The sequence below is a fragment of the Besnoitia besnoiti genome, assembly GCF_002563875.1.
Source record: "Besnoitia besnoiti strain Bb-Ger1 chromosome Unknown contig00015, whole genome shotgun sequence".
NCBI classification, from domain to species: Eukaryota; Apicomplexa; class Conoidasida; order Eucoccidiorida; family Sarcocystidae; genus Besnoitia; species Besnoitia besnoiti.
Window position 1 is genome coordinate 1,038,779 of NW_021703917.1, and position 23,472 is coordinate 1,062,250.

At 57.7% G+C, this 23,472-nt stretch overlaps 4 protein-coding genes across 4 annotated transcripts; all 4 read left to right on the forward strand.

Annotated features, from left to right (window-relative positions):
- Positions 1–1,129: 1,129 nt before the first annotated feature.
- Positions 1,130–3,215, forward strand: BESB_028490 (uncharacterized protein; the record flags this gene model as incomplete). Its single annotated transcript, XM_029361523.1, has 3 exons — positions 1,130–1,745; positions 2,059–2,805; positions 2,980–3,215. The coding sequence occupies 3 exons, from the start codon at positions 1,130–1,132 to the stop codon at positions 3,213–3,215; spliced, it is 1,599 nt and encodes a 532-aa protein (XP_029215423.1).
- A 2,321-nt stretch (positions 3,216–5,536) lies between these two features.
- Positions 5,537–7,671, forward strand: BESB_028500 (uncharacterized protein; the record flags this gene model as incomplete). Its single annotated transcript, XM_029361524.1, has 4 exons — positions 5,537–6,029; positions 6,358–7,041; positions 7,389–7,516; positions 7,639–7,671. The coding sequence occupies 4 exons, from the start codon at positions 5,537–5,539 to the stop codon at positions 7,669–7,671; spliced, it is 1,338 nt and encodes a 445-aa protein (XP_029215424.1).
- A 2,633-nt stretch (positions 7,672–10,304) lies between these two features.
- BESB_028510 (ICE family protease (caspase) p20 domain-containing protein) lies at positions 10,305–16,552 on the forward strand (the record flags this gene model as incomplete). The annotated part of the gene is made up of 9 exons (XM_029361525.1): positions 10,305–12,307; positions 12,728–12,769; positions 13,405–13,564; positions 13,849–13,960; positions 14,207–14,296; positions 14,612–14,752; positions 15,005–15,124; positions 15,501–15,657; positions 15,946–16,552. The coding sequence occupies 9 exons, from the start codon at positions 10,305–10,307 to the stop codon at positions 16,550–16,552; spliced, it is 3,432 nt and encodes a 1,143-aa protein (XP_029215425.1).
- Positions 16,553–20,143: 3,591 nt separating this feature from the next.
- Positions 20,144–22,613, forward strand: BESB_028520 (putative phosphate carrier; the record flags this gene model as incomplete). The annotated part of the gene is made up of 5 exons (XM_029361526.1): positions 20,144–20,728; positions 21,000–21,159; positions 21,495–21,585; positions 21,956–22,076; positions 22,566–22,613. The coding sequence occupies 5 exons, from the start codon at positions 20,144–20,146 to the stop codon at positions 22,611–22,613; spliced, it is 1,005 nt and encodes a 334-aa protein (XP_029215426.1).
- Between the last annotated feature and the right edge of the window lie 859 nt (positions 22,614–23,472).

Here is a 23,472-nt window from a genome sequence, read left to right on the forward strand (position 1 = left end):
AGAAGGACGAGTGTGTGAGTTTACGGAAATACAAACGGAGCGGAAGAGCCAGACTCGAAGGCCGCGCAGAGGGCACGCGACGACACCGTGAGATCCGTTGGCAGGAGGCTGGAGAGGACAGGCAAAAAAAACAGGAGAGAGTAAAAGAAAAGCGACAAAGGCACTAATCACTGCGGAAGAGCATGACAAGTCGACCATATCCCTTTTCGTTTTCGAGGAAGCAGAGCGCAGGGAAAAATCCGTATGAGAGCAGGGAAACATTATTTTTGGCTGCATGCGTGAGAGTCGCGAAGAGTCTCTCGCAGCGCTTTCCTGGGGTCATTCGACCGCGGTGTGTGTCTGCGACAAATTCCGCACGCGAATTGGTTTTTCTCCGTTCGCATCTGGGAATGAGCTCTCTGGATAGGGTCGGAGAATGCTCGGAGGGCGCAAGTGTGTGCGAGGAGAGTCCGAGGAGAAAAAAAAACGAGTTGACCTCCTCTTGAGCGTGTGTCTTGGCAACGCCGGTCGCGACCCCCAAAGCTCCGCAGAGAAGCAGCTCGCGAGCTGCTTCACTTGTTCCCTCGTGTCTCGAACGCGGACATCGACTCTGCGAATTTCTCCGCACTCCTGTGGCTCCATTGGCTTCTCTGTCTTCCTTCTGGCGCTTCCTCAACTGGACAAAGCGAGTGTGTGATTGCTTTCTTTCAGAACGCGCGCAGTCCTCTCCGCGTTCGCTTTCGATTCGCTCCTTCGCGTCGCCCACGCAGCTGGCCTGACTCTACCAAGGCACTGCGTTTTCGTCTCAAGTCCTCCAGCGGCGCCGTCTCTCCTTCCGCCAGCAAATAGTCCTCTTCGCGGGGCTTCAGTTCCCGTCTTCCGCGCGTGCAGTTGCGTCGCGTCTTGCTAGCAACCCCCCTCGGCCGGGGTTCCCAATTCCTTCCTCAGCCTCCAAGTGCCTCTCCGTTCCCCTGCGTCCCCTGTTTTCTGCGCCGACTCTTCATCTTTTACTTTTTTCTCTGTTCTCTGTGCGCGCCTCGAGGCGCTCTGCGTGTCGCCGCCGTCGGACCCGGTGCTCCGCGTCTCGACGCCCACGCCGCGTCCTCTGTGGACTCACTTCCTCTTCGTTTTTCCGTACGGGCGCATGCAGATGGCGCGGTCGCAGGACAGGGAGCGCGGACGAGAGCGTGCAGAGGCTTCTTCGCAGAACTCCGGGAAGAAGCGGGCGAATGGAGCTGAGGGAGACGGCAAGCGCAAGGGCGCCGGAGGCCCCGGCGCCGAGGGCCCCGTCGCAGGCGTGCAGAGCCGATACCCCGTGATGAATGAGAATGCCTACCAGGAGCAGAAGAAGCTGCATCTGGCTGAGCTGCGGCGGCACGCTCCATCTGCGCTGCGCAGCTTCGCCGAGTCTCTCGTCTGCTTCACCTACATGGCCTTCATTCCGGGGCTCCTGAACGCGCGCCTGCGGCGGCTTCCCTGCCTGGAGACCTGGGCGACTGGCACGACCAGTGCGCTCTCTCTCTGGATCACCCTCGCGAGCTGGGCGGCCTTCTTCGCCCGAGGAAACGTCACCGACCCCGCCAGCTTCCTCGTCGCCGTCCGCGAGGCGAAGGCCTGGCGCGCCACTCAGAAGGAGCGACCGCGCGAAGCCGCCTGCGACGCGTCGTCTTCCAGGCGACAGCCCGCAGAGCAAACCCGTGACGGTGCAGGCGCAGAGAACTCTGCGCGCGGGCCTGCAGAAGATGCGCTCGCCGCCCTCTCTTGTGGTGAGACAGACAAGCGACACGCAGACGCGGAACAGAGACACCATCCAGACGGGGCGCAGGGCTGGGCCTCGGGAATCTCCCAGAGACGCTCTCGCAGCGCTCGGCGTATCGTGAGGGGAGAGAACGACTGCGCGGCGATGCGGAGGGGACGGACAGCGGCGGGGGGGGGGGGGGGGAGGGTGGATGGACTTCGTCGAGGAATGCGGGGCCAGAAAGACGGATGTTAATTCGACGGGACAAAGTGAGTAGTCCTCTCGGGCAGTAGCAGTCCGTGGCTTCCAACAGGTTGTGTGTGTCTGCGATTTTGTTGCAGGCAGCTTCTGGAAAGTGACGGCGGCCTCGCTGTTGGGAGCTTCTGTTGTCGGCGTGGTGCTTCGCTGCTTCTTCTCACACGTCACGTTTCTTCCCTCCCTCGGCGCGCTGCCTCTTCAGGTTTTCGAGGACTTGCCGCCGGCGATGCCCGGGAAAGTCGCGCCGCCGTTTTACCTCCCTTCGTCTTCTCTTCTGGCGTCTGTCCTCTCGCTGCTGCCTGCTTCGCGTCAACTGCAGGCCGCGGACATGCTTCGCAGCGCCCTCGTCTTTGCAAGTCGGCTTTTCTCCTTCCTGCGGCGACTCGGTCTCGGTGTAGGGACAGCCGGCGTCGCCATGGTGCTCAAACCGGGCGGCGGCCACCAGGAGTTTCAGCAGCAGCTTATCAAGAGTGCCTTTTTCAAGGAGCACTTTGGAGCCGACGTCCTGGACACAAGCACCGAGGCGGCCCTGGGGGTCTTCCACGGAGCCCCGCCCGTTGACAATTTCTTCTCGAAACTCGTGCACGGCCTGACCAACTCCGCAGCAGGCGTGCAGGAAGAGGAGGCTCTTGTCCTCTGGATCAGCGCGATGCTGGATGTCTTTCTCCTCGAGGTCTTTTTCGCCATCCTTGCCTACATGGCTGTTGCGGTGCAAGCCTCGCTTGCGGTCGCGCTGGAGAGCAAAATTCGAATCCGAGGCATCACGTTTGCCTCCCTCAACGCTGGCTGCTTCTTCTACTTCTTCGGGATTCCCTTCTGCGCGTCCGTGGGTAAGAAGGGGCTGCCTTAAGGGGACCGTCGTCGCCAATCTCTGTGTCTGCGTTAGCGTTAGAGCGTGCAGAAATACCCTAGGCCAGTGGAGTGGTGCGTTTCCGGCCTCTCTGTGCCTGCGGGTCAGGTGAGTGCTTTTTGCAAGTTCCTCCTGCGCGTTCCTTGCTTCTCAGGCGGGCCTATGCTCAATGCCGGATACGCGGCCCTGGTGACGGCGTACCGGCTGGACGTCGTTGGATTCGCCCTCCTCGTTTCCGCAGACCTCCTGGGTGCCTACATCGCCACCCTGTTTGTAACACCTTCGGTGTGCGTGGAGAGCAAGAAGACGGCCGCGAGCTCCGCGCCTGCAAAGCGGAGTTTTGTCTTTCGCTCGTGGCCCCGAAGCGCAGAAAAGAGAAAAACTGAGTAAATCCCGCGGCAGACACCACCGTCAATTGAGAGCCGGGTAGCGGGTCTTCGCCATATCCGGTGCGCAGGTTTCTCGCGACTCCTGAATTCCACCCTCACACCACGGCCTCATTTCTCGACTGCGCAGGCCGCGAGACCTACAGGAGTCTTGTGCGCTACTGCATGCATGTGGGGCTGTGTTTGTTTCGCTATTCGTTGGCGTATCGCGGCCCAGTGGGGGAGTGCGCAGGCTGGGCTTTGAGGTAGGAGAGCTTAAGCACGCGAGACGATGTCCATCCTATCTGCACGCATGCCCGTGCTGGCGGGTGCAAAGCGCTTTCGCTTCCTAGCTAGAAAGGCGGCGCAGACGTGGGCGAGTCCGACAGAGGTCGTCTGCGTCGTTGCAGAGTGCCTAGGTTTCTGTTCGGGCTGAGCCAACTGGTTGTGTGTGCGGGTTCGAGATCCACGTGGGTCTCAAGCTCTCACGAAGGAGAACGCGTTTCTCGTTTCTTGTGCATTGAGGCGTGTTTGTAACGTTTTCGTGTGGTCGCCGTGTTGCTTGTTTCGCTTTCTTTTTCGAGGGGGGGAGATCTTGCAGGTAGCTTGTCCTTTTTCCTTCCTCGCCGAAAGTGCGGCCCATGCACTGTATGTGACGCCTCAGAAGTAGCTGGGAACGGACGAACAAACGCGCTTGGCAAGCTCGCGAAATGTGAGTATGCGCAGACTCGTAAACATGGTTTTGGTAGCGGCAACCACACATGCGCCTGCGTGCGCAGTTTTGTCGCGAGGCACTTGCGTATCCACGCATGCTCACCGTAGATATGCATTCACCAGGCAAATGGGCTTCCACGCGTATGTCCCGTGGTTGTGTACTGGAACTAGTCTAGGCGTGACACTCACGCACAGAACAGGCACGAAAGAAACCCCAAAGTCCGCGCCGCGTCGTGATGGCGCGCGTAACCTGGCGACTACATTCCGCTTCTTCGTCTTCACTATCGCCTTCGCGCCAAGTCGGCTGCGCTCTCACACAGCTGCGCAACTTCACAATGTGAACGTCATCTGGTGGAGTAGCTTCCTCGTTAGGCAGAAGCTGAAAGATTCCTTCGTGCTCTCCAGCCTCCACACGTGAACCGGAGCGGAGCCTCGGTGGAGCCATCGAAACGGGTCCTAGGCCGTAGTCAAGCGGTCAGCATGCCTCAAAGGATGAAGGGTGAGCTAGGAAAAGGGACAAAGCGGAGACCGCAACGGCCAGAAAAACTATGCTCGTGGCGTGACACCTCAGTATTGCACTATTTGGTGCTGTCAGTCTCGCCGGCTCTGGCAAGAGCGCGTCAAACTCACACACTGGAGATATTGCTGCCGCCGCGGAGGCTTTTTGATTGCAGTGCGCCGCCACCCCCATGGACTGTCCAACTCGTAGTATATACTCCCAGAAAAAGCTGATAAATGATCCTGTTTCAGATGCTACGTCGAGCTCGGTACTTGTTCAGTTGCTTTCGTAACAGCAATTGTGAGCAAACTCCATGCCAAAACGATGTGGGGAAAATACGCCACTACCTCCAACCAAACGCGAGTCGGTTCCTAAATTTTTTACCAGCGTAATCTACTCAGTGGTCCTCCACATTACAGCAGAAACAACAGGGATACACGCTCTGTAGTTAGTAGAGTCAAGTCTGCTGTGGCTGATTCAGGTGCTCTTCGGCGCACGAGGGTTCCAACTAGGTCACCTAGACGACACTGCAAGATGTCTCCGTAGGGTCGGGGAGAGTGGTGGTGTGTAACTCACTGAAGTCAGATAGGTGATTGCCGCGGACGGCATGCCCAGTTTCACTCTGAGGGTCTTGCACACCTGGAAAAATTTGACGGATTTACATTATTTTCTCCACGCTCGTCATCCAGATTACTCTGCGAGCGCGACTAGCTGTAAACGCTGCTGGGCATGTGAATTGAGACGAGTACACACTCCGCGAGAATGTTGGACTTTGATTCTGCCCAAAAGGCATACTGACTGTCCCGAATCACCGCGTGATTCAGCGCCTCTTTTTTCTTGGCGTTTTGAACAGGCGTGAAGAACCTGTATCCACGACTTCCTACAGCACGGTGCACAGGGTGACGAGGGTCCCCCCTCGCGCCCGGCAGATGCTCGATACGTGGTGGTCAGGGAAATGTTTCCTAGAGCCAGTCTGCAGACTGTGCTCACCGTACGACGCAAAGAGGGGCAAGCTTTTAGGCGGTCCACTCGTCGCTGTTCAAAGGGTCGCCCGGCGTTTGAAAGGCATTATTTGCCCGGCATCTCAACACTCAGCTACTTTCGTACACTGCAGAGCGCTGGCGCACTCCAAGATGGATGGTACCATCCAAGCAACAGCAGAACAGGCGCCGAAGCCGCTCACGCAGTGGGATCAGGATGGCGTTAGGAAGCGTGTTACAGATAGTGAATGGCTGGATGAAGGGCTGGCAGTAGATGGAAAGAAGGTTCAGCGCACCGAAGAGCGCATTCGGGAAGATTCATCCTCTTCATCACGCGAACAATTCCGTGACCCCATAGCAGGTGAAGGACGGCGTTGGAGCGTTATGAAGGGTCCTTCCATGCTCCATACGGCTGTTGAAAGCTTCGCATTCTACCTTTATTTGGCGTTCTTGCCGGGCTGGCTTGGCGGATGGCTTTCCAAGGTTCCACCTTTTGCCTTCTGGAGTCCATCCATCGTTGGCGCCGTAGCTTTTTGGTCTGCGCTGAAGCTGTGGGGGCCTCTGCTGTCTTGTGGAGCGATGACGGAACCGTGTTCTGCACTCCTCAAGTTGCGTGCAGCGCGGCGCCTAGCCAGACACGCACCCCGTAAGGCATGTCAGACACTTGGCAAACTTGGCGGACCAGCGCCTGCCTTTGTACCCCCCATCAGACGACAGGGGACGAACGCAGGTGAGAGTGAGAAAAGGAGCTAGAGGAGTCGGCTGGAGGATATCAAGACTCCGTGAGCCCTACTTCACAAGGAGCTCTAACTCCCGCCACCATAGAATTTGCCCAAAACACCGCCGGCTGCCTGCACATCAAGCACATTGAACTTGTGCGGACAGTAGTCTCGAGTCGTGCTTGAGTGTCCTACAATATGCCCCTACCTCTCTCACATTTTGAGCGTGTCGCTGTTGTCCTTCTCTGCTTTCAGCTGAGTGCATCAAAACCGCCGTCGCAACGCTCGGCGCAGCGGCGACCGTGGGCGTTGCCCTGCGAGTATTTTTCCCTGGTCAGTTGGCAGATCGGCCGCCAGTGACGCTTCAGATCTACAATGATATCCAGTTGCCAGCCGGGCAGCCAACTACACCTTCAACAAGCGGCCCTTTCGACCCGTCGGCGTCGATGTTCTCTTCTGTTTTAGCGTCGCTCCCACTCTCCTTCCAAGAGGAAGTAGCGAGGCTGGTGAGCGCCTCGCTTGTGTCTGTGGCTGACGTCGCTGTTGTGTTCCGCAAGCTTCTCGTGGGCGCCCTGTGGGCTGGAAGTACGTGGGTTTTGCCAAGAGAACGGCAAGATGCACTCCTGCGGTCTGAGCTGTTCGTCACCACATTTGGAGGCGGTCACGAAACGGGAGGAGGATTTGTCGACATTGTGCATCGCCTCGGTGGCCCCGGCTCAAAAGACAAGTCGGAAGTAGTTTTCTGGTTCAGCAAGCTCGTTGACGTGTTCCTGGGGGAGTTTTTTTTCAGCTGTCTGCACTACATGGTCCAGGCTGCAGATATTGCGGTGCAAGAAATCACGCGCTCCTGCCGAATCAAAGTCACGGGATTCGGCAACATATGTCTAAATGACGGAACCCTGGCGTACATGGTCGGCAGGCCCTTCTGCACAATCACAGGTGTGTTGTGTCAACAGGTCACTCAGAACGTTGCAGCCAGCAGGGCACGTGTTCTTCAGCCTCACTGTCCCAGTACTTTCCTGTGTGCACAGTGGGGTGAAGCGCGTAAGTATCCTTCGATATTTGTATAGCTTCCTAAAACAGATGAGCGCCAGAATGGGGAAATGTTACCGTTAGATGAAGAGAATGTTGCGCTCAGGTCTTCGAATCCTGATTGTGGACTCTACGTATTTGCATTTTAGACTCATCTGCTGCGTTGGTTGTAGATCTTTTGAATCGTGCATATGGGGTGGCTCGTGCCTCGCTGAACGGCTGAAGGTGACGTCTCATGTGCTCGTGTGTTGCAGGTGGTCCAATGCTCAATCCATGCTTCGTAGTCATGGTTATGATTGGACGTGGGGATTTCTTCGCTCTGTGGCTCCTCTTAACGGCAGACTTTTCGGCAGCCTTTGTGGCCAGCCTTCTAGTGAAGCCGGTAATTCAAGAGGCGTCAAGGGTGCAGGACAAAATACAACTCGAGCCAAGAGATGCTTCGCTGGACAGCAAATCTGCGGACCTGAAGAAGGGGGAATAGGCCGTGTTCGCCGCTGCGTGCAGGCCAGGAAGGAAACAGACAATTCGGGGGGTTAGCTGCCATAAGCAGGGGTGGACCCGGCGTCAAATAGCAGTCCCGCCTATCCACTACCCCTTTTGGGCCTAGGCCTATCTCCCGTATACGTTGCACAGTAATGCCTCTGGAATTGTGCCTGTTGGATATTTTTCACTTTTTCCGTGGCCACACCGCCTCGTGAGGGATTGGAACCGCGAGATAGTGGCGCGCTATCGTGAGTTGGAAATGACAGTCAGCAGCTGGGCGTGGGCGGCGCCTTGAACTCTAACATGGAGGTAATTCAGGATGGAACGGGGAATTACAGTTGACGCGTTGGCTGAACTGCTGCGTATGCGGCAGGTGGCCGATGGGGGGTGTTGTGCGACCTCCAAGCTGTCGTCCACACAACATTGCTTTCCGGCGTCCGTCTGCAGGTTTGACCGGGATACTGTCTTCGAACGGCTCAAGCTCACTAATTCGCTTTCTAGAAAACGTCTGAGCTGCTACTACGGGCGCGAAGCATGGTTTTTCCGGAAGGCTCGGCAACTGGTCTTTCAGAGCAACGGAAGGGGGTATGAATAAAACGCGGAGTTGCGGTAGCGGGCCGCCGGTCGACGCATTGGAGCATGAGCTGCGAACAGCTCTGCTGGTTCACGCTAGCTCTAGCATCGTGGCACATGCTAGAGCCACGCATACGTAACGAATAATAGAAAGCCTGAGTCAACGAAACCGTCGAATGCTGATAAGTGCACTTACTCAGAGAGGCCAGAACCAGCTAACGGTCTACAGTCTGAACTCAAGAACCGAACCCTATCTTCTGTCCATAAACGGAGTATTCATAATTGGCGTAGATTCCCCTGGCTCTCTGTTGTCTGTCCAGGGTCTAAAAACGGAACCAATCTCCTCCCTACGCATTACTCAGCGAATACTACGTAGCTGGGTCATTCTGGAACTTCCTTTGCAAATTACCTTCTGTCGACTGAAGTCTGGTTGTGTCACGTGTATCAGTTACACCTAGATGCTTTCCAGATTTTTTTGTTGGTTTGACCTGACCCTCAGGGAGGTTTCCGTCCCCTTCGGCAAGTTCGATTCCGACTTGTTCGAAAAGACAAGTCCTGCAGCATATGTGAGTTGCCATCCGCTTCCGCACGTTGTTCCAGCCTCAGGGGTTGCTCTCTACGGTTTTCATGGGCACAAGAACGGAGGCGGCGAGGAATCGTTACACACGTATCGTGGATACTACGAACAGCGACAGTAGGATAACCGCATCCGCTCGACGTCACGCCCGCGGCATGCTACGCCTTCGAGATGAGAAGGGTAATGTGCACACAAGCGAAATCCCTGTGAGCTGCTCTCTTCACCTGCAGTTTGGCTTGCTGGAACCTCATCTAACCGAAAAACCTCACTGAGCTGTCTCATGCCGATGGCGCGAGCTCCAGTTGTCTGTCGGCCTAATACGGTTGTCTTGCAAGAGTACAGCTGGATAGGACGCTCTTGGGGTGTGTCTGTTCTTTGCTGCCAGCCACACAATGAGTGGTGCCAGTGCTTCGAATTTTTGTTGAGTGTCACTGAGAACAACAGGAGCAACGAAAGTTAAAGACATGGCATTACATCACATGTGTCTTCCATGCGAAAAGAACACTGTGGATCAGCCACGGGTAGTCAACCCCCGCCCCCGCCCCCCCTCCGCTCTGGGAACGGAGGCTTACCCAGCTTCCATCTAAATCTTTTGTGGCGTTCTCGAATTTCTTCCTGTTTAGGGTTCTCGTTCTTGTTCTAGTCTCCGCTCTGTCTGCGTCTGCCCCCAGAGTTGACAACACGACCTGGACGCAGCAAGACGTGGATCTTTTCGCTTTCTAAAGCGCGAGCTCGCCCGACCTGCGCACTCCGCGAAAAGTCGAAGAAGCGCGTGTCTTATTGCCTCTCCTATGCCAGCAACCGCACTCTTTCCTGCTTCAAGAAGTCCCTTTGTTTTTTCACTTCCACGCTAGCTCGCGTGTTGTGTGTTCTTCTGAATTGTCTTTTGTCTCCACGACTCTCCTCTCAACGCTCGTCGTCTGTGGTGTCGTAGACCGGATTCGCCTCTTTCGGGTTCCTTGCGCGCATGTTTTGCCCGGTTAACAACTTCACTGTATACTTCGCGCAAAAATGCAGGGCTTCGTTCTTTTCGCTTAGTCAGCCCCGAGTGTGAGAGTCTTCACTTTTCTGGTTTTCGCTTTCCTCGCACCAACTGCTGCTCAGGGAGCAGCATTCGGGCAAGGCGCAGTGGATATCGCGATTTTTTCCTCTTTCGACGGGCTGGTAGAAGTTAGGAAAACAGTATTTCGTCGGTCGCTCCGTCTTCGCTTCCTACCAGAGCAGTGTCTTGCCCCACGAACGAAATCTGAGCCGCGCTCGTTCTCACATGCCATATCTTGCCCTATTGTACACCTTTTTCGTTCTCATTTCCACTAGCGCCTCGCGTGTGCTGGGTGCTTTTCCTCTCTTCCTGCCCTCGTCCGTTCGTCCTTGCGGTTAGGGTCCAAGGTGCAAATCACAGGAGTCGAGTGCCCCTGGAATTGAAATCAAGCTTTCTTCTGGCTGTTGCGCCTGGTTCGGGGCTACGCGCCTTGCGCGTTTCTGGTGTCTTCTTTTTTCTTTGACCGGCCCGCCAGCATTTCCTCTCCTTCTGGTCATGGCAAGTTTCGTCACGCCTCCTTCGTTCTCTTCTTCGGACGCGGGCGCGGCCGCGCCCTCGATGCAAACCCCCGCAGCTGCCTTGCCGCACTTCCATTTCGTGGAGCCTGCGCAGACGAGCAGCTTAGTGTCTTCTCTCGCTGCTCCCCCCCACTTGGGTCATCCTCGCTGCGCAGCGGGCGTCCTGCCGGTCTCTTCGCTCCCGTCGTACCTGCTGCCCGACCACGACACCAGGCCTCTATCGTCGCATGCAGCGGCGGCCCGCCCCGCCAGCCAACTCGGCAGGCTCGGAGCCGGGGACGCGACGGGCGCTAGGCCCCAAACGGCGGCCGTGGCGTCTGGAGGCCATCTAATTGAAAACCGCCTTCAAGGCGGGTTAGTTTCGGGTCCGCAGGCGGCGCAGTTCGCGCTCCTTCATCCACACAATCCCGCGCTGCGGCGTTCGCCAAGCAGCGCCACGCTGGGCGCCGCCGCCGCCTCCCACGAAGAATGCGGGCTGCGCTCGCTGTGCGTGGGCGGGGACTCTCCCCCGGGCGTCAGGCGCCGCGTGCTGTCCCCCGCCGTCGAACTAGGAACGCGTCACGTCTCTGCAAGCGAGCTCTCGCCTTTGCCTACGGCCCCGTTCGTCCGCCTTCCCTCCTCTGCCTCTGCATCGCGTCTGATTTACTCGCTTCCTCCTGCGTCCTCTGTGGGCTGTGGGCCGTCGGTCGAGGGTCTCGTGGCCCCGCTGGGGGCCCACCCAGGCCTGCCGCTCGCGGGCGTCCTTCCTCCCTCTGCGGGCGTGCGAATGCGGTCAGCCCCCTCCACGACGCTCACGCAGACAGGCGCCGGTGTGGGCTCCGGGCGATATTCGGCCAGTGCAGAGGAGGCCGCGGCGACGGGAGGGCGGAGTTTGTCTGGGGGCTCCGCGCCGATAGCGCCTCCGCCGCAGACACGCAGCCGGCTGCAGTACCAGGAAATCACTCAGAGGCTTCAAGCGCTCGAGGCGGCGAAGGCGGCTGAGGCGAGGCGCATCGGAGATCTGATGAGGCAGGAGAGAGAACTGCTTGCGCACTTTGCGCATACACATCAGACAGGCAGTGTGTGCGGCGCGCGAAGCCTCGCCGAAAGGCCCGGCCAAAACGCCCAAGCCTCGCCTGAGATGCGGCGAGGTGGCGCTGCCCAGGGGCCGCAGTCCCACGTCCTCTCAGGTGTACCGACAGGGTCGGATGAAATCCCGTCGTCTGCCCCGTCTCATCCGGCTCTCGGCGAGAGCGGCCGCCTGCCTGCCGAGTTTGCGGGCCCGATTCCGCGGCTACCTTCATTCACGAGTCCTTGCGCGAACACACTCAGCTTTCTGTCGCCCGCTGCGCCGCCGTCCGCACTCCCTGAACAGACCGGCGCAGGGAGCGCCGCGGGCCAGGCGTACGTACACCCAGTTCCGATGTCGGCGTTGCCCATCTCTTCGTCTGGCGGCCCCTCCGCCGCGTATCGGGCGCCGCGACGACGGGCGCTCATCGTGGGCTGCAGCTACCAGAAGAGTCAGCCATACCACATTCGCGGGGGTGGCAACGACGCGCATTTGTTCGCGCACGCATGTGTCCAGTTTCTGGGCATCGACCCGAAGGAGATCTGTCTGCTGACAGACACGGTGCCCTCCACCTGCTACCGCGGGCGAGGGAGCGACGGCGTCCCGTTTGGCCCGCCTGCGCACATTCAAGGCAAAGTCGGTTCGAAGCACGGTGCGCTGCTGGCGAAAAAAGGCGAAAAATCCCAAGGCGACGACGGCCGCGAGTCCACGAAGGACGCAGACGAGGAACCTGCGGGTGGCGGGATCGCCCCTGAGCTCCTCGACGCCGCCGCTGCAGGCGCACAGCAACTCGTTACCTACGGGACGAAACAGGAGCGCGACAGAAACGGGAAAAAATCCGTCGTTCACCTGGTCGTCGACGTCGACTCACTCGAGTCAGAAGAACCAAACCCTGTCGTCTCTGAGTTGCCGACGCGACACCACATCCTCAGGTGAGAAACAGTGACAGCGGCGAGCAAGGCAGCGGTTTGAGACTCGCAGGCGTGTCTGTTTCCCAGACGCGCTTGATTCCTCCCGCACCGCCGCCCATCCGCCAAGGCTCCCCCCAGAGGCAGACGCGCGCAAATATATATACATATCTCAGTATATGTAGAGTTATATGTCCATTCATTAGATATATATATGTTTATGTTCATCGTACCAGAACGAGTGGTTCGCAAAGAGACTGTGAGCGCGATTGAAAGCAGTGAAGCCGACAGCGAGGCGCACCGGTCATTTGAGAGGCGCCTTCGCAGGACCAAAGGCAAACTGGGATCGGTGCAGTTGGATTTCTGGGTGAACGAGGAGACAACTTGACACTGGTCGCATCAAACACAATCGTCCCCACTTTCTTGCGCTTTTTCTGCTCACAGGGGAGTCCGGTGGCTTGTGGAAGATGCGCGTCCCGACGACTAGTAAGGCGACCACATTCTCTGGGAAAACGCCATGCCTCTCCTCGTCTCGCGTTTTCTCTTGGATTCCTGCCTTCACTGTCTCCTCGGCATTGCCGCTCTCCTTTGCTGTCCTTCTCTGCTGTGTTGCTGCTTGTGTAAAAAGAGACGCATTTCTCCCTCCAGGAGAGGGCCCCTCGCTCCTGGTTGCCGCAGTGGCTGCGTCTGGCCGGGGCTGTATGCAGGCAGACCTGCTTTGGGAAGCAGTGTGTGTTTTCCTTTTGCGTCTGTTTTTCTTTAAAAAGGAAAGCACTCGCTTGGCTGTGATAAAAAAGATTTGGATCATGCCCGTCCCGCTGCTCCCAGGCTGCATTCCGTGGCGTGCCTCATCCAAGGCCTGCCTCGCGTGTAGCGGAGTTCCGCCGCGGTTGGACTCGTTTTTGTCGCCGTTTTTGTGCTCTTTCTCTCCTGGCGTTGCCTGACCCGCCCCTGACCGGCGTGCGTGGTGTGCAGACGCCACACGTTGCTCGGCTGCCCCGAGCCACAGGCCTGTCTGACTCTTTCTATTTTTCTCGCTTGTTCTCGCACGTTGGTCTACTTTTTTGGCTCATCACGCGCGCGCGCTCTGCTGCGGCTCACTTTTCACTGCCTTATCGCAGCCTCATCTTCTACTTTTCGGGGCACAGCGTGCAAATGGATAACATGTGCGGCTGGGAGGGCGAAGGCTTCGAGGAGGCGTTCGTCCCCTGCGACTTCAACGCCCACGACGTCGAAAACGGCGACCCCGTCGCGCTTGTCGGCGCACTTGAAATTCGCGAGGTGAGGCCTCCCTTGGACCCTCTTAGAGAGAGAGCTACGCGTGGGGGGCGTCTCTACGCGTTTCTGTCTACGCGCTCTCTCAGCTGGCGCCCGGGCGGGCTCGAGCTCTCGCCTGCCGCTTCTCGGCGGCCGCTACACTCAGGTGCGCAGACCCCAGATCCTAGCGCGGCTCACTTTTTCTCCGCACATCGCTGAGGGACACGCGTTTCTTCCGTCGTGTGTGGAGCGTCCCTCCTTCGTTTTTCAGCGAGGAAACTCGCGTTCCGTTCTGTCTGCGCCCTCAGATCCTCCTGACGATCCCCGACAGGACGCAGCTCACGATATTCCTGGACTGCTGCGGAGGCCAGACCATTCTTGATCCCGCAGGAACGCTGTCGCCCTTCACGTTCATCAAAGGCAAGTCCTGCCAGAGAACGGGAAGCCGGAGCTCTCCAGAGAGAAAGAGAGCAGAGCACAACACACCTTTGACCATAAAGCCTAGAGGTTGACCGAAGCTCTCGTGCGTGTTTTTTTTTTTTTTCGTCGCGTCGAGGCCTAACTAGGGCTGAAAAAGAGTCATCGCCTTTGTCGCGAAAGCGAGTGCGTGGTCGGTTTTCAGCAGGTGCGTCCCGGTTCCTGGTTTCGGCTCGTGCGTGTCTTCAGGAGTGAAGCAACGGGGCATCTGGCCCTTCTCAGACGCCACAGATAAAATGTACCTCGCGAACTACCGCACGAGTGTGTGGATGCACCCGGGTACGTGGCTGTCAGCCCCGTGGCGCACTCTCAAACAGCCTCGCGTGAGCCTTCGCGCACGTCGCAGGACAGGAAGGCGGAGTCTGGGCTTTGGCGTTGCGTGACCGGTAGCAGGGATTTAACGCAGTTGAATGCAGGGGCAGCGAGGAGGCAGACCAGAAGGCAGCGACGGGGCGGGCGCAGGCCGTGGAGGGTGGACCGGATCGGAATCGAAGAGAGAGAACAGGGCCCCGCCAGCGTAGCTGCTTGCACACCATTGGCTGCTGCGTGTCTGGACTGGATCCTATTTTCTTGTCTTGTCTGTCTCTTACGCAGACATGGAAAAACAGGTTGTGCAGCCACGCTATATGCCTGGTGTGGAGGTGCAGTCTCTCAGCTGCGTTGCAGCCGGCGCCCTGAAGGGCGAAGATGACGAGAAACGGGGACTGTTCAACGCCTACTGCATCGCGGCCGCGCGTAAGCGACACGACGCGCACACGTGTGGGCCTTATGCCTGCCGCCCTGCGGCTGCAAGCTTCTGTAGACGTCGGAAAACGCTGTCGCCACGTAGACGCGTCTCCTCGCCGGATGCGACACTGCGGATGGATGGCAGACGCCTCGATCTGCAGCCAGCGCGGACCGCACAAACCCCTCCGCGGGTTCAAGTTTAGGGTCTCATTCGGAGTCTCGTGCGCCTCTCTTTCCACTGACGAGTGTGTTTTCCTTCAGCCTGGGGCAGCGTCGCACTCGAGGCCAGCTTCACCTCCTTCGCCCTGTATAGCATGCACGCGGGGCCTCTGCCGGGCGAGTCGTGGGCCTGCACTCAAGAGGGTTTTCCAGTCGTCCACGGTACGCTCGTTTTTCTTCTCGCCGTCCTGCTGCTTTTCAGCGCTGACCGGCCCCCGCCTCGTGTGTTTTCTCTTCGCGTCGGTCCTCCCGGTTTACGGCCTTACCAGTCGCTTCCTCGGCGCCTGCAGAGCAACGGATTCATGTATTCCTGGATTCATGTGAATGGAGGCGCGTGCATGCACGTGGATCTGCGTATATATGGACGTATATGTGGATATCCATGTAATCGGGACAGAATGTCGCAGAGGTAGCTTCCTCTCGTCGGCCGGACCGCGTCTTTTTCAGCGGTGTCTTTGCGGGCGAGCGAAAGTGTGCGTGTCTCGGTTTTTTCTTCTAGCGCCGTCAGTGGCTCTCGATTGTGATCTGCGATGCTCAGGAGTGTTCACGTGGGCTGTGGTTTCCGCGCTCGCCTCGCTGTTCAAGGAGACGATGCTCAACTTTTCTGAGAGCGGCACGGCCAAGACGCCGATGCGCGTCACCTACAGCAAGCTCATGGAGCAGATTGGGCAAAACATCAGAGAGCTGAAGTGGAAGTACGTCTGCCGCGAGGATGGCAAGGTTGAGAGAGTCGCAGCTGGGGAGCAGAGGCCGGCCTGACTGCGTCGCCTGATCGCAGCGACGACTCGAAGCGCATGGCTGTCTCCCTCGAAGCTGCCTCGCGGACTGAGCCTGCATGCCTCTTTGGGGAAAAATGCGTGCAGGGGTGTTCGGATGCCCGGATTTAGACACCTGTACGCCTTTCGCGGCGGTGTGTCGGGTGGAGTGCCCCCTCTCTCCTCATCCGCGTCTGCCTGGTCGTGTGTGTGTTTTTTTTTCCGCAGCCGTTTGTTCAAGCTGGACCAAAAGCCGGAGCTGACGGTTCATTCGGGTGGCGGCGCGCGAGCGGCGGAGCTCTTTGCGCAGTTTCCAGACGCAGCACCTGGCAGGGGGCGCCCGTCGCTCTGCGCCGTGGCTCCCGATGCCTTGCGCGCCGGCGCGTCGCTGGAGAGTTGGGCGAGCACGCGGTTCGAGGGCTCTCCGTCGCAGAAACAGGAACTGTCGGGGAGTTTCTACGCGTTTTTTCATCCTGTTTGGACGAAGGAGGACGAGAAAGAGACAAATTCGACGCGCTTCAGCTCTAAGGTGACCTCAGACGGCGCCCTGCCTTACACCGCTGAGGCGTGCTTTTACAAGGCTTTCGGGGCCGCGGCACGCCCAGAGCGCGAAGAGCCGTGCGGCGCGGGGGACAGTACCCGAGGAGGCGCCCGCGGGGGACGCGCAGCAACAAGTATGTCGACTGCGTGCGACCCGCCTCACGCGGAAGACACCGAACTGGAATACACGCTGGAGCCTGGCGCAGCGGCCAGAGGAGGGAGGGGGACGCTGCCCGATAGCTTTCCCGTCGTGAGCACAGGGGCTTGGAGTAGTCCTAGTCCGCAGACGGTTTAGAGAAATCCACGCCGGAGGCCAGGCCGTGCTCGCTGCGGCAGTCCGCCACGAGTTTGGAGGACTCTCTCGTCATCACTTGAGCAACATGCCACGCCGCGGAGTTCTGCAGCGCCCCCGCAGGAGAGCAGGCCTCTCCAGACCTAAGGCTAACCCTACATGCTTTGTGGTTGATAGAGATCAATTGTGTTCCGATGATGTTGAGTTTTTCAACGAAAGTAGAGGTGTCGAGGCGCCGAGGGGGAGGGTGGCACCTGCTGCTAGGCGGGGGTTGAGGACAGACTGTGACGCGAGAAAGGGGGCATCCTGGGGGCAAGAGACGAAGTGTGGCGAGGACGAGACAGATAGCAGCAGCGAAGCAAGGGACAAACAAAGGGCCAAAGAGGCGCAGGGAGGCGCAGCTATCTGCACATCACTTTCCCAGCGCCCTTTATAGAGAGACAGACCCGAATGGCCCCTCTCTTGCTGGTAGAAGCATGCAATGGCGAGTCAGATGTTAGCGAAAGAGGAACGACAGCGTATGGGCAGTCGGGAAAGAGCAAAGTAGCGTGTGTGGTTTTCTAGGTTTTGCAAGTTATTTGTCTTCCGCGGACCGGAGTACAGACCTTTGCGGCTGTGTCTTGCGTTGATATTCGGCATGTGATTTTTTCCGAAGTACGTGCCACTGTTTTTCTGGTTTTCATGTTTCGTGGGTTGAGATGCCTCCCTGCCTCACTCTGGCCTAGGCTTCCAGGAGGGCGAACACATACGCCTTGTCGAGTTTTTTTGTGGCTGTCCTAAACGGCCGCCTCCGACGCTCCAACTTGTCCGTGTTTCTCTCCTGCCACACGAGAATATTTTTCTTTGCGGATTGCCTGTATCCGGCGGCTTGGTTTGCACTCGCCTTTCTTCTGTGGTTCGAGCATTAGGGTTTAGAGGGAAGGCTCTCCAAAAGCATCAGTGCGCTTCCAGGCTTCAAGGCAGAAGGGACGAGCAAGGGAACAGCGAACAAGGGAGGTCAGATCAGGAATTGCAGGCTTCTCGCTCAGCAGCCTCTCACCGTCCGTCGGGCTATTCTAGGTCTGTAGTCCTGCCCATGGCGTCAGGATTTCTAGACCCCAAAAATAGACCAGTACTGGTCGCGCGTCTCCCCGTGCACACACCCGCTGTTCTACCCCCTTCAGCGTCACTGGAGCATGGAGCAGCTGTCGTAGTCGGGCACATGCCTGAGTATTTAAGGTGTTCAGAGGTCTCGACGTTATCACACATTTCATGCGAAGAACCTGTTCCCGTACTCCTGCAGTCCCCTTCTTTGCCAGTTGACGCGGCTGCGCCGTTCTCGGCCTGCGCCACGTCCGGCCCCCCTCGGTTTTCTAAGCCCAAAGCGGTCGAGCCGCCGTCGCTGGGGGACACAGGCCCGACACAGGGCCAGGGCCGGAGTGGCTGTGCAGGTCGCAGACACATCGCTGCGCCAGCGCAGTGCGCTGTTTCAGATGCAAACGTGAAAAACAACGAACCGGAGGGCGGGCCGGCAGAAGAGGCGCACCCAGAAGCGAGGTGTTTGGTGGCAGATCAATACGCGGCACGGCGTGTGGGAGAAGAAGACGAACGCGCCGCCCTGGCTGTGGTTCTGAGGGCCCGAATGGCAGAGAACAAAAAGAGGGACGCCGACGAGAAAATCACACGGGCGAAGGCAGAAGAGACAGAACGCATGCTACGTTTACAAAGAAGTCTGCTGCACATCGAACATCTGGAAAAACTTCAAGACGAGCGACGATGGAGAATGAGGGTACATGTGAGTCCCCCATTCCTGGACGAAGCCTCCCTCGCCCGCTTGAGGGAGGCGGATCTTCGTATCGCACCTCCCAAAGGAGTCTCTAACCGCGGAGGCGCTGGCGTCTTGCCGCAACACATACCTATGCAGATCCACGCTAGTTACCGTACCCATGAGGTAAAGAGGAAAACTAGGGACAAGGACGACTCCACTAGCGCCTGTGGAGGTACAGCAGTTCGTGGCGCAGCCACCGCGGGCGTTTCAAGACTGGGAGAACATCTCTGGCCGTTTAATCCGGGACACGAAATACCTGCTCGCTTCTCCACGCGTCCGCAAGGACATCTTTGCTTTCGATCTACAAGCACAAAAAGATATGGCATACACGCTCACGCTGACGAATGCTCGACACAACTGCATATGGAGCCGTACCATCCGAATACTTCCATGAGAGCCATTCGTGAAACGTCCACGCGCTTCTATAGCTCATGAGGGCCTCCAAAGCAGTGACGCGGTTGTCGTGGTTGGCGGGCGTACGAGTCCGATGACTGTTTCTCTTTTTGACATGCATGCGCACATATACGAGGGTATTTGCATTCGCTTTGCAGAAACATATTTTCTCTGTGGCGTCCACGCACATACGTAGCGTGTGGTCTACAAATATACATGCTCGTCCGTCTTCGATGACAGACAACCGCGTTTGACCTCCTCGTGGTGTTCACATAGCACACACTCGCGTGCATATGAAGAGCTGGTATCCAACAATCAGAAGTATTGTGGCCTCCCCCGTGAAGGGTTCGGGAATTCAAGAATCTCGCGTCTCAACCCTTATGACCACGGTGAACTGGGCCCTCTCCCGATCGCCCGCCACTAACTCTACCTGAGAACGTTTCCGTGTGCTTACAGCAGATGTTCGTTTGTTGCGGCGAGAGCCTTTCCCCTGCCATCTAATAAGGCTCTGCTTTCGTACAACGAGGAAAGTTCCTACTCCTGACCCCTGCGAGCCTTCGAGACTGCGGTTGCACGAGGGGCGACTCTCGTGCGTTGTGGTGGCTGTGGCTGTTCGGTGTGCAGCGATATGTCGCGAAATCTGTTTCAGGAACGCGCTGCATGGGTTGCCTTCTGCATTTCCGCCACGCAATTCCTTACATGCGTCTTTTTTTTGACAGTAGCCGGTCCTAGCTGTCTGTGGCTGCAAAAATGTCTCTCACACATCCATTTCGTGTGGCTCGGTCAAGTGTTGAAGCGGGGGAAGAGTCGCTCTTTCCTCGTCTTTAAGGCGGCCCCGCTCTCGCCCGCCATCGGATCCAGAGGGCTGGCGCACGTCTCGACGCTCACACATCGCACGGTTGTCTCTTGTTTCCTGTAGCGGTGGTGCAGATGTGGGCGGCTCCTGTCGAGCCGGGCTTGGAACGTTTGCATGGAAAGGTCGAACTCGCTCAAACCTGTGGTTTTCTCGGACTTGATGTCTGCAAACGAGCAAGTGTAAGAGGAGAGGTGCGACGAACTTTCGCTCTCTGTGTGTAGCCCTGGTTTTTGTTGTTATCCCTACCGCTTCCTCTGGTTCTTTTGAGAGGTACACCGTTTCCTCCCTCTCCCTGGAACTCAGAGTTGCTCTTTTTCTTGTGTTCTTGCCCGTTTCTCCACCCTCTTAGCGTCGACACGAGTCTGCCCACTGTGTCTGAACCCTTTCACGGACCCGTGTATTCTGCAGTCTCTCCTTGTTCTAGCCCTCCTCAACAACGCGTGTCCTCGGTTCCTGCCGCGTTACACTCGTTTTGCTTGCCGTGAGTCTGTCCGCTTTGTCGCGTCGCAAGATTTTCTCGCCGCGTTTCTCGTTGAAAATGTCGGCGCTCTCTGTTGCGTCGGCGTCGCCTCTGGCGGCCGCAAAGTCTCAGTGGGACGCGCGCCTGTCGGAGCCGATTACGCGGAAGCCTCACCCGATGCCGCACACCATGTCGTACTATGCCAAGTGTATGCTCGGAGGTGTTTTGTCCTGCGGATTGACACACACGGCCGTCACACCCCTCGATGTGGTGAAGTGCAAGATGCAGGTCTACCCTGAGAAGTACAGGGGTCTGATTCCTGGTCTGCGCACCGTCGTCGCGGAGGAAGGTGCCGCGGGTCTCCGCCTCGGTTGGACTCCGACGCTGCTTGGCTACAGCATGCAGGGCCTGTTCAAGTTCGGCTTGTATGAGTTTTTCAAGGATACGTACGGAAACCTGATGGGAGAGGACTTCACATCGAAGAACAAGGGTGCGGTCTGGCTCGCCGCCTCCGCCTCTGCTGAATTCTTTGCTGACATTGCGCTCTGCCCCATGGAGATGGTCAAAGTGAAAATGCAGACGAGCCCGCCGGGCACCTGGCCTACGTCTTTTGGTCCGGCACTCGCCAAGATGAGTGAGATGCGGAAGGAAACCAAATTCCCGGTGAGTTTCAGACCTCGTCGTCCAGATCGTCTCGCGCGTCTGCTGCCGTTGCGTGCCACATACTAATTTCGCGAGACGCTTTTGACGTGCGAGAGAACGAGGTTCAAGAGGCGCCCATGAAGGGCCGTTCGGTCAGAGTGTTACTCAGTTTAACGGCCTTCTTTCTTTTGTTGCAAGAAGGCTCGGGCTCTCGGCGTGCACAAGTTGCTTTCACCCCGGTGGGACTGGAGGGTTTTACGGGTGACGCTGCCTCTGTTTGCTTTGCTTTCAGTTCGGCAGCGTCGTGCCTCTATGGAGTCGGCAAATTCCATACACGATGGCGAAGTTCTACTTCTTCGAGAAAGTGGTTCAGCTCTTCTACGATAACGTCTTCACCAAGCCCAAGGACTCGTACAGCAAAACGACACAGCTCGGAATCACGTTCGCCTCAGGTACCGCTTGAGCCAGAGGGCTTTCATTCTACAGAAGAGGCCGTGCAAGCCGACGTCGTGTTTCGTGAAGTCTCAGCCTTACAGCGGCGTAGACGGCGGACACACGACTGTTGCATGTGTCCCCCCCTCCGATTCTTCATGCATACTCAAGCGTTTTGAGGTCGTTGGCTGACCGCCTGCGTATGTCGTGTCTCGTGTTTGGCGTGCCGTCTGCCAGGGGTACGCGAGGAGGGGGTTTGTTCCAGAGAGGTATCTTCAAGGACAACTTCCCGGAGTTTAGGGCAATGTGCGGATTCCTCGGTCGTATGTGTCGGGGCTGCGCTCTGCTCCCGCAGGTTACCTTGCCGGCGTCATCTGCGCAGTCGTCTCCCACCCCGCTGACACTCTGGTGTCCGTCATGAGCAAGGCCGGCAACAAAGGAAAGAGGTGAGGAGGCGGGGCGCGGACGGGCACACCGGCGCGAGTAGGGCGTGAAATGTGGTCTGAAGTTTACACTACGAGAGCCAGTAAATTGTTAAAGCATACCTTTTTCTAGCCAGGCCAAGAGAGAGAGAGTCCCCCTAGACGTCCGTAGCCCGGACGCTGCACATGTGCACAAGCGACGGCTCCCGGCGCGGCTCCTCGGGTGGTGGGTAGGCTTTTGAGGTCGCATGAGGCCGCCGGTCCTTTGGGAGACTCGCAGATCGCGAGCCACGTTCAGCACCCCACCAGGCTACTCGGTGCGCGTGGTTCAGTCGGGGTCCAGCCAGCGAGGCGACGGCTCCCACCTTTGTCGTTTTCTGGCATCTTGGCGCAGCTTCGGAACCATGATTAGCGAGATGGGCTACTGGAACCTGTTCACCAAGGGTCTCGGCACTCGCGTTCTTATGATTGGAACCCTCACGGGTCTGCAGTGGTGGATCTACGACAGTTTCAAGGTACGTGCGATACACAGTCTCCGATGTGTCTTCCCACTAGCGGCCACCCTGGCGGCCGGGTGCAAACCTGTACTTTGCGCGTATACATATATATATATATATATATATGACGCTGTCACAGGGTCATTGCAGAGAACTGTTTTGATGACAGGTCTTTCCATCTCTGTTTTTCGTCGTGTTGCTTGTCAATGCCCTCTTTCTTGTTCGACTGCCTCAAGCGGTGCATCTGCATACCCATGGCGCGGGGTCCCGGTTAGGGCGACGGACGCCTTCGTTGACGAGTATGTTTTTTACATACATCGTAACTCGGGATGAGTCCTAGAGCAGCCCATTTTCACCCAAGTCGAAGAGATGGGGTTCGGAGGCAGGCCGTGAGAGGTGGTGGCAGAGCCGCGCCCGTGCGTGCATCACGCTTCCTGCAGCGATGTTTCACGAGAGAGACTGCAGGGTATGTCCTGGTGTTTGTGTGTGTGGGGTGTGTGGATTCAGACTGCTATGGGCATGGGAACGACTGGGGGTGGCTCGGCTAAGAAATGAAAGACGTCTCGCGTGCTGGGGTTTTCGCAGCTCTAGAGGCGTTGCGGCAGGTGCTGGCCACGGGACTATCGTCTTTTCCACTGTGTGATGGGTGTATCTTTGGTTAGCTTCTTCTTTCGTTGCTGGTCTCTGCGCGGCTTGTGCCCTGTAAACTAAAACGGTTCAGCTTCTCAGGTGGCGTGTGGAAGTGTCGCTATATTTTTTCAGACAGTCCTCCCCATCCACTTCCTGTTTTAAATGTATTAAGGTCGCCGGCTACAGGATGACAGAGTCCGAGGGACCAGCAGGAGCATGTAGCTACCCCACCACGCACATTTGATGTGGCTTCGGCGTGTGGTCCGATTGTGTGGTGCCTTTCTCCGCTTACTGCAAAAATTGACATTTCGTGGCGCAGCCTGTTTGCCTGATCCGACGTCACAGATGCGAAGCGTCATCCGAGTGAGGCGTGTATGACAGGGCTTGCCACCGCTTGCGCGATGCTTCTCCACCCGTGCACTGCCTGGTGCCATGTGCTCGGAGCGTGGTTCTTTGTCCACGAGAGCGTTGCTGAATTCCCGTAACTAGAAGGAACCGACACAGGACAAGTAGGACCATCGGAGATCCCCTGTAGCGAAGGGGGCGCTCTTGCAGAGTCGTCCCTACCGGATGTTAGACCTCAGCGAGAGGCAATACTAGCGGGCCGCCCTCGTGTTTGGCAACGCAGATATGTTTACCAGTTGTTTGTACGTGGCAGTTATCGCAGTTCTGCTTGTCAGCGGCGCTTGCTTGTGTGGAAACTGCTGCATATCCTGCGCAAAAAAAAACGTGAACCACTGATCTGCCTCCGGGCGTGCTTCTGGTGTTTCGCGAAGACATTTGC